Genomic DNA, 11,073 nt, shown 5'->3' with positions numbered 1-11,073 from the left:
TTGAATCCCCAGCTCCCTAAGTCGTTCCTCATAGGGCATGGTTTCCAGGCCCTTCGCCATTTTAGTTGCCCTCCTTTGGACACGCTTCAGTTTCTCAATGTCCTTTTTGAATTGTGGTGCCCAGAACTGGACACACTATTCCAGGTGGGGCCTGACCAGAGCAGAATAGAGCGGCACTATTACTTCCCTTGATCTAGATGAACATTACATTTCCTTGATTTTGAAAATCTACCAGTGACCACATGGCCAAAAAAGGGGGAGATTCTAGTCTGCAGGTAGCTCTCCCTACCATCTGAACTAAGACCAGAAACAGCAAAATGCAGTTTTCTTTCCATTTCAAAATATCAATTTCTTTCTCCCGTTTGCCTGATGAAGAAGCCAGTGTGACTTTGAAAGCTTGCAACATGTAGTTGTGCATTTTGGTTTGTCCAATAAGGGTATTATTGCTTGTATGTTATTGTATTTGCCTCTTCTGAGGAAGTAGACTTTAGTCTAGGAAAGCTCCTGCTGCCAGTTTCTTTCTTTCAATCAATCGCAAAGCTGCTGCAAGATTTCTCTCTACAGACTGTAAGAAAGAAGTTGGTAGCATGAGCTTCCCTAGACGTATGACCATATGCATCTGAGGAAGTACACTTTAGTCTAGGAAAGCTCATGCTGCCAGCTTCTTTCTTTCAGTGAGTCTCAAGGTGCTGCAAGATTTCTCTCTATATACTGATTCTACTGACATGGCTATATCTTTGAACTCTACCCTTTTGAACAAACCTTGCTGCGAAAAGCCCAGTGGCAGGGTGGCTGTAAGTCGGGAATAAATCTTTTATTATAAAAAGGCTGTCAAGACGGCTGTCTTCCGGGAGGCCTTTCCTGAATAGCAAACTCGGCCACCAATTGAACTGAACCCCCCCATCTCTCTCAGTACTTGGCACCCCACTCCTCCGTCTTTGATTATTTTAATGTATTGTTTTTCAATAGTTAATGTGTTTAATAATATTTAAGGGGAAAAGGGAACAACTGGGGTATTGGATATTGTATGTCTTCTGACAGAGAGGAGGGGTAAAAATAATGCTTTTATTTATTTATATATTAATCAATCTTATTATAAGACTTGAAGCCACACTAAACAAGGGTTCTGGCTGTAGCAGCTGAAGCATTAGCATCAGTTACTAAAAGAGGTTTGTGCTTTGCAGCTCCAGGAAGAGGCGACAGGGGGCGCCCGCGGGTATATGTATTTATGTGTTTGAGGGGAGCAGGCGCGGCAAGCGGGGCGCATGCGTACCAGGCACTCGGCAGGCTTGTTGAATGCTTGGGGGCGTGTCTTGTGCTGAGGGGGCGGAGCCTCAGAGGGAGGGAGCTATATAAGCCACCCTCGCCTGCGCTTTCCCTGTGCGGCTGAGGCGGGCTTGGTGGTTCCTAGCTGGACACAGGAGGAGGAGGAGGAAAAGGAAAAGAAGGGGGCATTGTCCCTCGAGTCCTCCAGGTAGGTTCCCCCCAACCGGGCTATTCATGCCCCCAAAGGCTTCTCTCGGGGGTCTAGGGGGGAGATAATGGTGGGTGACCACTGGATGGGTTACTCCCTGCAGTGGTCCCCAAACTATGCGCTTTAAAGAGATTTTGGACTTCATCTCCCAGAAGCCTCAGCCATGTTGGGCAATAGCCTGGGATTCTGGGAGATGAAGTCCGAAATCCCTTTCAGGAGCACAGTTTAGGGACCACTGCTTTTAAGAATCCCAGGCTATTGCCCAACATGGCTGAGGCTTCTGGGAGATGAAGTCCAAAATCCTCTTTAAAGGGCACAGTTTGGGGACCACTGCTCCAAAGTCACCAGAGGTCCTCCTCATTGCAAAGGAGGAACAGGCACTGCGAAATGGAGGACCTTTTCCAGGAAGAAAAAAAGGAGGATGTTCCCTAATAATAATAATAATAATAATAATAATAATAATAATAATAAACCATTCATATGAATGTGAATTCATGCTTCTTAAGTCCGGCTCCAAGTGGAAGACAGTTTGGATTTCATTCTGGTTGAAATGTAGGATGCGTCCGGGAGAAAGGAGGACCTGTGGCTGTGTGTCTTCATGTCCTTTCTGGCTTATGGTGACCCTCAGGCGACCCTGTCATGGGTTTTTCGTGGCAAAGGTTCTTCAGAGGGTCTTATTGCCTCTAATGAGGCTGAGAGAGTGTGGCACCATAAAGTATAGGGCATCCAAGGAAAATGTAGAGACATGACCAACGAAACACTAAAAGCACTCATAGAAATGTAGAGAAACCCATGCTTCTGAGTCAGGCTCCAAATGGAGGACGTTTTGGAATTTCTCCTGGACAGAAGGTGGGAATGGTGGATAGGTCCTGTAATGTGTCTTCAAGTCATGTTTCCGCCTTATGGTGACCTATGGCGACCCTATCATGTGGGTTTCATGGCCAGGTTTCTTAAGAGGGATTTTACCATTGCCTTTCTCTGAGGCTGAGAGAGTGTGACTTGCCCAGGGTCACCCAATGGGATACAAACCCAGCTGTCCAGATCCCTAGTCCAACACTCAAAACTACTCCCCCATGCCTGCTCTCGTACTCTACCTTTCTCCACTCATTGCTCCTTAGCAAAGAGGGGCTGGTTAAGATGTCACCACCAGGGTGACCAGAAGTCCTCCTTTTCCAAGTCCTACATTTCAACCTTCTCTCCAGGCAGAATTCCAAAATGTCCTCCATTTGAAACATGACTTGAGAAGCATGAATTTACATTTATAAGAGTGCTTTCAGCTTTAATTTGGTAGTGTCCCTACATTTTTCCTTGAAGGTCCTCCATTTTGCAGTGCCTTGTTCTCCTTTGTGGTTAGGACATATGGTCACCTCTCTTGAGCAAGTGGGGGGGGGCTTTCCGGCTACTTCCCTCCCTTCGTCCTTCATGCTGTGTGCTATGTTCTCCTCCCTGTTTTGGCAGGACCTTGCTTGCTTGCCTGGCTGTCCCTGGAGTCCTCTGTTGCCAAGAGACTGGGGTGTGCTGTGGTTTGTGGCACCAGCGGGTGTGTGGCACTCCCATCTTCCTGTGGCAGATTTACATTTGAGGGCAGGGTGACCGGATGTCCTCACCACAAAGGAGGACAAGGCACCACAAAATGTAGGGACATTCAAGGAAAATATAGGGACATGACCAAAGAACAGCTAAGAACATCTACACGAGTGTGTCTCCTTAGTTGTGTTCCAAATGGAGGACATTTTGGAATTTCTCTCAGGGTGACCAGATGTCCTACCTGCCAAGGAGGAAAAGACACTGCAAAATGTAGGGACATGACTGAGGAAAAGCTAAAAACATTAATAGAAATGTAAATTCATGCTTCTTAGTCATGCTCAAAATGGAGGAAATTTTGGAATTCCTTCTGGTCACAAGGGTTGAAATGGAGGACATGTCCTGGAAACAGAGGATGTCTGTTTAACCTGGTTGTGCCACTCCTGCAGGGCCTCCACATTGGTGCTTCTTGGCCACTTCATTGTCGTTCTGTGCCTTCAAGTTGTTTCTGACTTACAGTGACACCAAGGCAACCTTATAATAGGGGTTTCATGGCAAGTTTCTTCAGATGGGGTTTACTATTGTTATGCTCTGAGGCTGAGAGTGTGTTCCTTGCCCAAGATTTGTGGAGGATTGAGGGAGCAAGGTGACAACTGCAGGCAAGAGGAAGAGGAGAGCAGTGGTGATGGTGACTGGTCCTTTCTCCACCGTGGCTGGATTGCAGGAGAAAGGGAGACGGGTCTGCGCCTCCTCATCCAGGGTCTGTACCTGTATACACATGCTCCAGCACACGTACCTGGTTCCAGCCAGCCTGCTTTCCCCTACCCCAATGCCTTTCCCTCCTCCAAAATTGCCTCTGAGGAGCTGCTGGTGTAATTTAATACTCACAGCATGTTCTGAATTCCTGAAGGGCCGAGAACAGCTTTGCTCTTCTAGCGGGGTCTCACCCTGGCTATTCCCAAGAGGCCAAAAAAGTGCCTGTTCCTCATCTTTGAATGGATAGGCCTTTTTAAACATGAACTGTTGGGAACTTGATGGGTCCTTTTGATCATTGTAGTGACTTCAGGAGGAACCAGAGACTGGATGACCTGTGATGTGACTTGCCCTCCTTTTGGGACATGTCTTCTAGTGATGAGATTGTGACTATGTTGGCAGACAAATTGACCCTCTGTGTTTAAACATAGTAAAATCTCTGCAGGATCTTGGTGGTGGTGGGATACTAAATGCTGGAAACAATCCACTATGGTTTTTTGTTTGTTCATTTGCATCCTCCTTGTGGTTTTCCAGAGGCATGTGGCTGGCTTCTGTCAGAATATGATGCTGGACTAAATGGGCCCTTGACTAAAAGGGCCCTTAGCCTGATCTTATAGGGCTTCTTACAGCCACTTAAGGGAGTGTCTCTCAACCTGTTGCTTACTAGATGATTATACTGTATATAACTTCTGTTATGGCTGATGATGGAAGTTGTAGTCCAACACAATTGTGAGTAGGAGATCTTAAACAAACTTGGGGATTTTCTATTATGCTTCAGTCTTATTTTTATCTGTATATTTTGAGTGAGGATGGCTAGTAATGAAGGCTACAATCTTTTTGTCCTGCTTATCCTGCACTCACTTGCTCCATGGCCAAAGACAGAGCAGTGCCTACTGGTGGTATGAAGGGGCAGCCAAGGCAAGAGAAGGGCATGTCTTCTGAAGTACCTGACTCTGTTTCACAGTGTAGCTTGGCTTTAACATTATGTTATTAGTTGTTGTTCTTTTTTAATAGAAGAGGTGATCTAAAAGGCACTTCCCAGGGAAATGTGGAGAGTACAGCCTTTTCCTCTTGGGCTGGTTTATTCATTGTTCATGTAGTTCATTCCCCCCTTTTAGGGCTGTCAGCAGAATCCACAGAATAAAAAATAAAACAAGGTAATCTTCTGCAGGGAAGGGGTAAAATGGGAGTAATGAATCCTGGCCATTCTCCATGGATTCCTCTGTTCAAAGAGGACAAGAGGGGAGATCTCGTGTTATTTGTCAGCTATCATAGCATACTCTCCTGGATAGAACTTACTTTCTTGAAGTTCAGGGAGAGTTCTTGTAAAAAGCTAAAAATGTTCTCAGCTAGTCTGGACTACAGCATCTTTAACCCCCGTCACTGACCATGCTGGCTGGGGTCATGGGAGCTGCAATGTTAAATGGTTGAAGGTTGTCGCATTAGGGAAGGCTAAGACTAGTTCTAGTTCTACAGATTAAGTCTGTGGACTTTCAGTGCTGTTGTGTCTCTTTAGTCTTTTAAAGTGGGCTTCTTAAGTGATTCTTAGTCCTCTGTGTTCTGTAAAAGAGTTGGTTGCTGCCTGTTATTATATAGTTGGTCCTTGATATCCATGGATTCAAGCATCCATGGCCTGAAAATATTCTCAAAACATATAAATTCCTAAAGCAATCCTTGATTTTGCCATTTTATATAAGGGACACAATTTTACTATGCCACTGTATTTAATGGGACTTGAGCATCCACGGATTTTGATATCCATGGGGCATCCTGGAATCAAACCCCAGCAGATACCAAGGGCCCACTGTAAATGAGAACTTAGCAGACTTTAAATTTGGTTCTGGCAAAAGTATGGAAGGTATGTATGGGCTTCTTGAAGCTGCATTGGGCCTTAGGCTGTGCTGTGTCACTTTATTCAAGTGCAGTACTGTACAATATTCATTGGGTGTGTTTCTTGCGACTTTGAATCTCATTCTCTTGTCCTACAATGGACCATCCCTCTTCTCTCCCATGTTTTCTCTTGTTTCCCTGCTGTTTTACTTCATACATCCTGTTGCAAGTGTCAATAAGTTTACCAGTGCTAGAATGTTTGTCTTACTATCCAGCTGTTATGTAGGCAGCGACTGTAGTGATTTTAAATTAAGCTTAAACATAATTGTCATCTCTTCTAACAATCCCCAACCCAGAGCCCTCCAGATAGGTTGGGCTACATCTTCTATCATCCTTAGCCAGCATTGACCATTCTGGTTGAAGACATTGGAGTTTGTAATCTGATACATCTGGAGGGCACCACTTTGGGGAAGGTTGTTCTAAACCTGGTGATTACACATCCCTCCTTCATCAAAATTCCTTTGATGAAATGGGCTGTAGTTCAGAAAACTTATGCCCTGAAAAATGTGTTAACCTTTAAAGTACTAAAAGACTGTTCTTGTTGCAACTGATTAAGAGCCTGAGAAAGTTACTCTTTTCGAATTACAGTTTCTAGGACTCCCCGCCTATAGGGTTGCTTACTGGGGGCGGGGAGAGTTGGTGTTGAAGTCCAAAAAGGTGACATTGCCAAGATTGGAACACAGCTGCCCCTCTGGTGCATCTGTTATTTGTGTTTACCAAGGCATTTCCTGGAAGTGCTTATCAATGTCTTCAGACTTGCTACCCAGCAACAAGACGTTTGATCCTAGTTTTCTAGTTTGGTTCCATCTGCCTGAGTTGGGTTGGGGGTGGTGGTGGGTGGGACTGACAAAGGGTAGGTCTGCCTTTGCTCCCAGTAGTCTCCTGAGTTTAGCCTGGCTTCTGTTTCTTCTCAGTATCTGAGCACCATGGTTTGTTCCAGACTAGTTTACTTTCCACAAAGAAAGATGAACTATTCTTACAAAAGCACAAGGGCTACAAAGTGCCACCTGAGAAATGGATTCCTGTGCTTCACCAGGGTGCCGCTGATATCCATTGCTGGTGTTGTTTGGCTGTAGATGACACAAAGACTTCTAAATACATTATTGCTGTTAATGTGGAGGCTCAAGCTGCCTTGAATCCCATTTTAGGAGAAAGACAGTGTGTAAAGCCAATAAATAAATATATAAAAAATAGGCATTCCTTCAGCCTGTAGTACAAAGCCCCAGCCAAGCATGTTTTGCCACTCTGCAAGAGGCTGGAGAAATCAAAGCTCCTAGCATCTTCCATAGCAGAGCACATTCCTCTGCCATCCCCATTGAGAGAAGATATTAAGTTGTTACCAGTGCTGCTGGTGAAAGCCTCCAAACTGATGTGCCTCAGCCAGCCAGGGAGGGTTGGTATACTGTGGTGAGAGCTTTGCCCTGCCTAGGCGCAAAACCTATTTTGACAATCTAGATACTTTCATTGATTCAAGCCAAGCTGACCAAGTTTTAAAATAAGTGCTACATCTTTATTACCACGAAGGCCTGTTACAGACAAGCCAAAATAAAGCTGCTTCGAGTCATTTTGGAGGTATGGTATTTCGATGATGCATGCGTCCTAAGATTCCAAAAGCCGCACCAAAGCCACACTCCAGTCCTTAGTTTGGTAGAGAAATCCCTGAAGGCCTTACCACATTGCATTTTTTCTCCTCCTAAGGGAGATGGGTGTTCTAAAGCCTAGCCCTAAAGAACATAATGTTCCTGGTGTGTGTGAACATATGTGAATCTTCTTTCCTGATCCCTTCTGATTTGTCCTAACTTTTCTATTAGACCCAGCCAGGAAGTATTTGATGTTTTCAGGAGTGATTTGCATCTCTCGTCCTCTCCTCCAATCTTGATGAGCAATCAGTGGAATTATGACTGTGTTGTCTTGAATGCCTTATATAGACAACAGCCTGCCTGGGAAGAATGAGGAAGGCAGAGGGAGTAGTTGGTGTCCAAAGGCAATCTTCTTGTCTGCTTGTTTTATAGTGGGGATGCTTCAGCTGGTTTACCCAAAAAGCAGCAAAGCCATAGCAGTGCCTAACAGAGGGTATCTTTTCTTAGAATAATTAAGAAGAGTAGATTAAAGCTTCAACTTTTATTATCTTAATTAATCAGCTGCAACTGTTTTAAAGCACAGGCCATGAGAACAGAGCAGTTTCTGTGTGTCCAAATCCCAATGTAGGACCCCCCCCCCCCCGCATCCCTGAACGTTCATATTCCCAGTTTGGTAGTTCCCCTGTCTGCTGTGGAACTGCAGTCTACTAAAATGGCTCTTGATTGACCTTATGACCATGTGGAGAGTTTATTTTGACTGTCATGAGGAAGGGAGACTTAGTCTTATCCTGTACATTCGCATCCTTACAACCTCTGCTCTTTCAGAGTTTAATTCATGTAATCTATTTTTAGCTTTCTTTTTTGGCTGGGGGGGGGCTTCAGCTGTTTTTTGTGGGGTGGAGCAGCCACTTTGACTTGGCACTGCTTCAAACACTGGTAGAGGGAGCAGGTTTGCTATTTGTGATGCCTGGCCCTGGGCAATCTAGACACGTGACAAAACCTATTTTGACAACTAATCCAGATGCTTTTATTGACTGAAACCAAGCTGACCAAGATTTTAAATAAGACGATTTCAAATGTCATGTGAATTTGCTCAGAATATACATTTGATCTGGAGTTCCTAGGCATAGGAATTTTTAGTTGGGACTCATGTTGCTGCAGTTAGGAAGCCAACGTTTTGAAGGCAGGCCTTTAAAAGCTGAAGTTGGAAGGCACCTCTCAGTACCAATATGAAGGTCTGGGGGGAAATGGAGGAAAAAAAAAATTTGCTCAGGTTTTTGAATGTGGGTGGGCAGCCTTTGTATCACTATACCTCTGCATTTTTGTGTGGTATTTTTGCTTTTTATCAATTGTCATTTGGTATATTCTTCTACTATGACAATGATGTGAGTTAGCCTAAAGTGGGGAGGAGGACCTATGCCCTTCCAGATATTTTTGGATTGCAGCTCCCATAATCCTTCATAATGGGCTATGCTGGCTACAGTTGTTTGTAGGCCAAAATCTTCTGAGGACCATAGTTGTCTACGCTTGCTCTAAAGACAGGGGAAGGAAAAGCTGTAAGGCAAACAGAAGAAACACTGATGGGGAAGCACTTTGGCTCATGGTTCATGATGTGGCAAACTTAGGTGGAGGAGCTTGCACTTTCCCTTGCAACTACTGTCTCATACTTTTGACACCGGAGCCTGTCCTGTTTGACAATCTCCTCCTCTTCACATTCTGTAGTCCCTTATGATTTCTAAGTGAATGTTTCTTTCTCCTTCTCCACAGAAATGAGTGACATGGACTCGTACAAGGTACTGCTAGATGGGCCAGCACCATGGGGCTTCAGGCTGCAGGGTGGCAAGGACTTCAACATGCCACTCTCCATCTCCAGGGTAAGTATCAACCCCTCAAAGCCCCTTCACAAAGAGCCATTCTCCTTTCCATCTTCCCCAAGTTCCACTTTGAAGGATGTAGAGCAGTTGTGGTTTCTTTGTATCATCACTTCCATTGTAGGTAATTCCTATACCAGCACACTCTTGGTCACACTTAACTGTAATGTTTAGAATTTTTTTTTTTTTTTTTGGGGGGGGAGGGTATTTCATAATCCAGAATCCCCCAGCAGAATTCTAGGAGTTGTAGTAACCTCCCCTCCAAAAAAAATAATAATAATAACTCTTCAAGCTCTCCTACTGTCTTTATCAGAAAGGAAGGGCCCTGGCTGGAGGAACTTCATTGCACCAATGATGTAATGAGAGGATCCTTGGCAGTGGCCAGGCTGTCACTTGATACCAGGCTTCTTGTGGCTCCTGCACCCTATTTTTGGATCTGTGGAAATGGCATTTGGCTGGTGCTGGGTGGAGATAAGTCTTCACAGGAAGGGGAAGGCATTGTGGCAATGTGAATACGTACTCCTGCTACTCTAAATATGATGCCAAGAAGTGTAATCTGGTAGATCTTTATGCCAGAGGGCAACAGTCTTACAGTTCATTTTCAACAGCTGCTTCTGCTGGTTCCTTATCAGTTTTCTACCTGTTGAGATTATGGTTTCTTTAGTTTCTCTTTCTGCATATTACTTAACCTCCTGTTTTGGCAGGCACTGGCTTGAGTAGAGTATGAAATGTAATTCACAGCCCCTCCCCTGTGGGCGACATCTTTAGGTCTACCAACTCCAACTGCAGTCTGTTTTAGGAGGCAGGAAGGAAATCCAGATAACCCCACCCCTAAATCCAGTCACTTGCCACTGCAAACACTTTTCTTATTCATCTTCTTGATGGCTTTCCACCAGAAAGCCAAGAGCTGTTAGCTTGTTCTGAAGTTTAGAGGATAGAATATTGACAAGAAGAGGAGGGGTGGGCAAACTGTGGTCTTCCAGCTGTTGTTAGAGTTGATTCACCTTAATCTTGCCTGGTGGCTAGGTTACTGGGATTTGCATTCTGACAACATGTGGAGGACCAATAGGTATCCACCCTTGTAGTAAAGGGAAGATTTAGAGAAGGGATGTACAACTTCAGATGTTGCTGGACTGTAGCACTTCCATCATCCATCACTGGCCATGTTGACTGGGGGATGGGAAGGTTGGAGTCTCTCTGACATTTGAAGGACCACACATTCCCATCCCTGATGTAGAAGCTGATTTTCCCATGCTGCAAATGAGACTTAAGGTCACCAGAAGCCATTTTGAGGTCCATGATTAAAATCCCAATTTAGCTATAAACTTCCAGGGCAGTTTTAAGGTTGTCTGTTGCATAAGAGGGCCAGTGTTTTCCATCTGGAATTTAGGGTCCATCTCACAAGATGATACTGAGGGTATATGTGAAATCCTTTCAACACTTAAGAAAAGCACCCCATAAATACATAAGTGTTTCCTTTATTGTTTAAAAACTCTATAGCTTCTCTTCCACATTTAATAACAATGTTTTTGACGCTTCCCATTATTCTTTACCGATGTCCCCTGAGCATTCCTCCAAGGCCTGGAGGAGCTACCTTATCATCCTAGGCTGCCTCTCCTCAGGACTCATTCCTGACCTGAAAGTGCCCCTCTGGGTTGGTGTGGGTGCTGGTGAAAGCTGTCAGAGGATGGCTTGCAGACAACTCCTCCTCTGCTTGGAATTGCCTTATAAGCCTTGGAATGCTGAACGCAGCCACTGCTGACGCTTGCGGCTGCTTGGCAAAGCAGACTGTTTCTTTATAAACGAGAAGCCCTGAGGGCTGGAGACAGGCACCAGAAAGTCCCCCATGTTCCAGATCCAGACTTCTCCTTCCCATGCAAAAAAACTCTTCTGAAATTTCCTGGGGTTTTGTGCCACTAGTGAGGTTTCAGTATGCTTTTACTTCCAGAACTTGGGAAAGTTACTTTTTTTGCACTAATAC

At 44.7% G+C, this 11,073-nt stretch overlaps 1 protein-coding gene across 2 annotated transcripts in view; it reads left to right on the top strand.

Annotated features, from left to right (window-relative positions):
• Positions 1-1,392: 1,392 nt before the first annotated feature.
• Positions 1,393-11,073, top strand: part of LOC149321694 (PDZ and LIM domain protein 7) — a 60,746-nt gene continuing 51,065 nt past the window's right edge. For both annotated transcript variants that reach the window (XM_089527088.1, XM_089527096.1), the window contains exons 1-2: positions 1,393-1,474; positions 8,989-9,095. In XM_089527088.1, coding sequence (XP_089383214.1) covers positions 8,991-9,095 — 105 coding nt within the window. In that variant the 5' untranslated portion in view covers positions 1,393-1,474; positions 8,989-8,990. The remainder of the gene's footprint in view (positions 1,475-8,988; positions 9,096-11,073) is intronic.

Source organism: Sceloporus occidentalis, unplaced genomic scaffold, assembly GCF_023333645.1.
Source record: "Sceloporus occidentalis isolate IW3139 unplaced genomic scaffold, rSceOcc1.0.p SCAF_1, whole genome shotgun sequence".
Taxonomy (NCBI): domain Eukaryota; kingdom Metazoa; phylum Chordata; class Lepidosauria; order Squamata; family Phrynosomatidae; genus Sceloporus; species Sceloporus occidentalis.
This window is presented reverse-complemented; position numbering and strand designations above follow the sequence as displayed.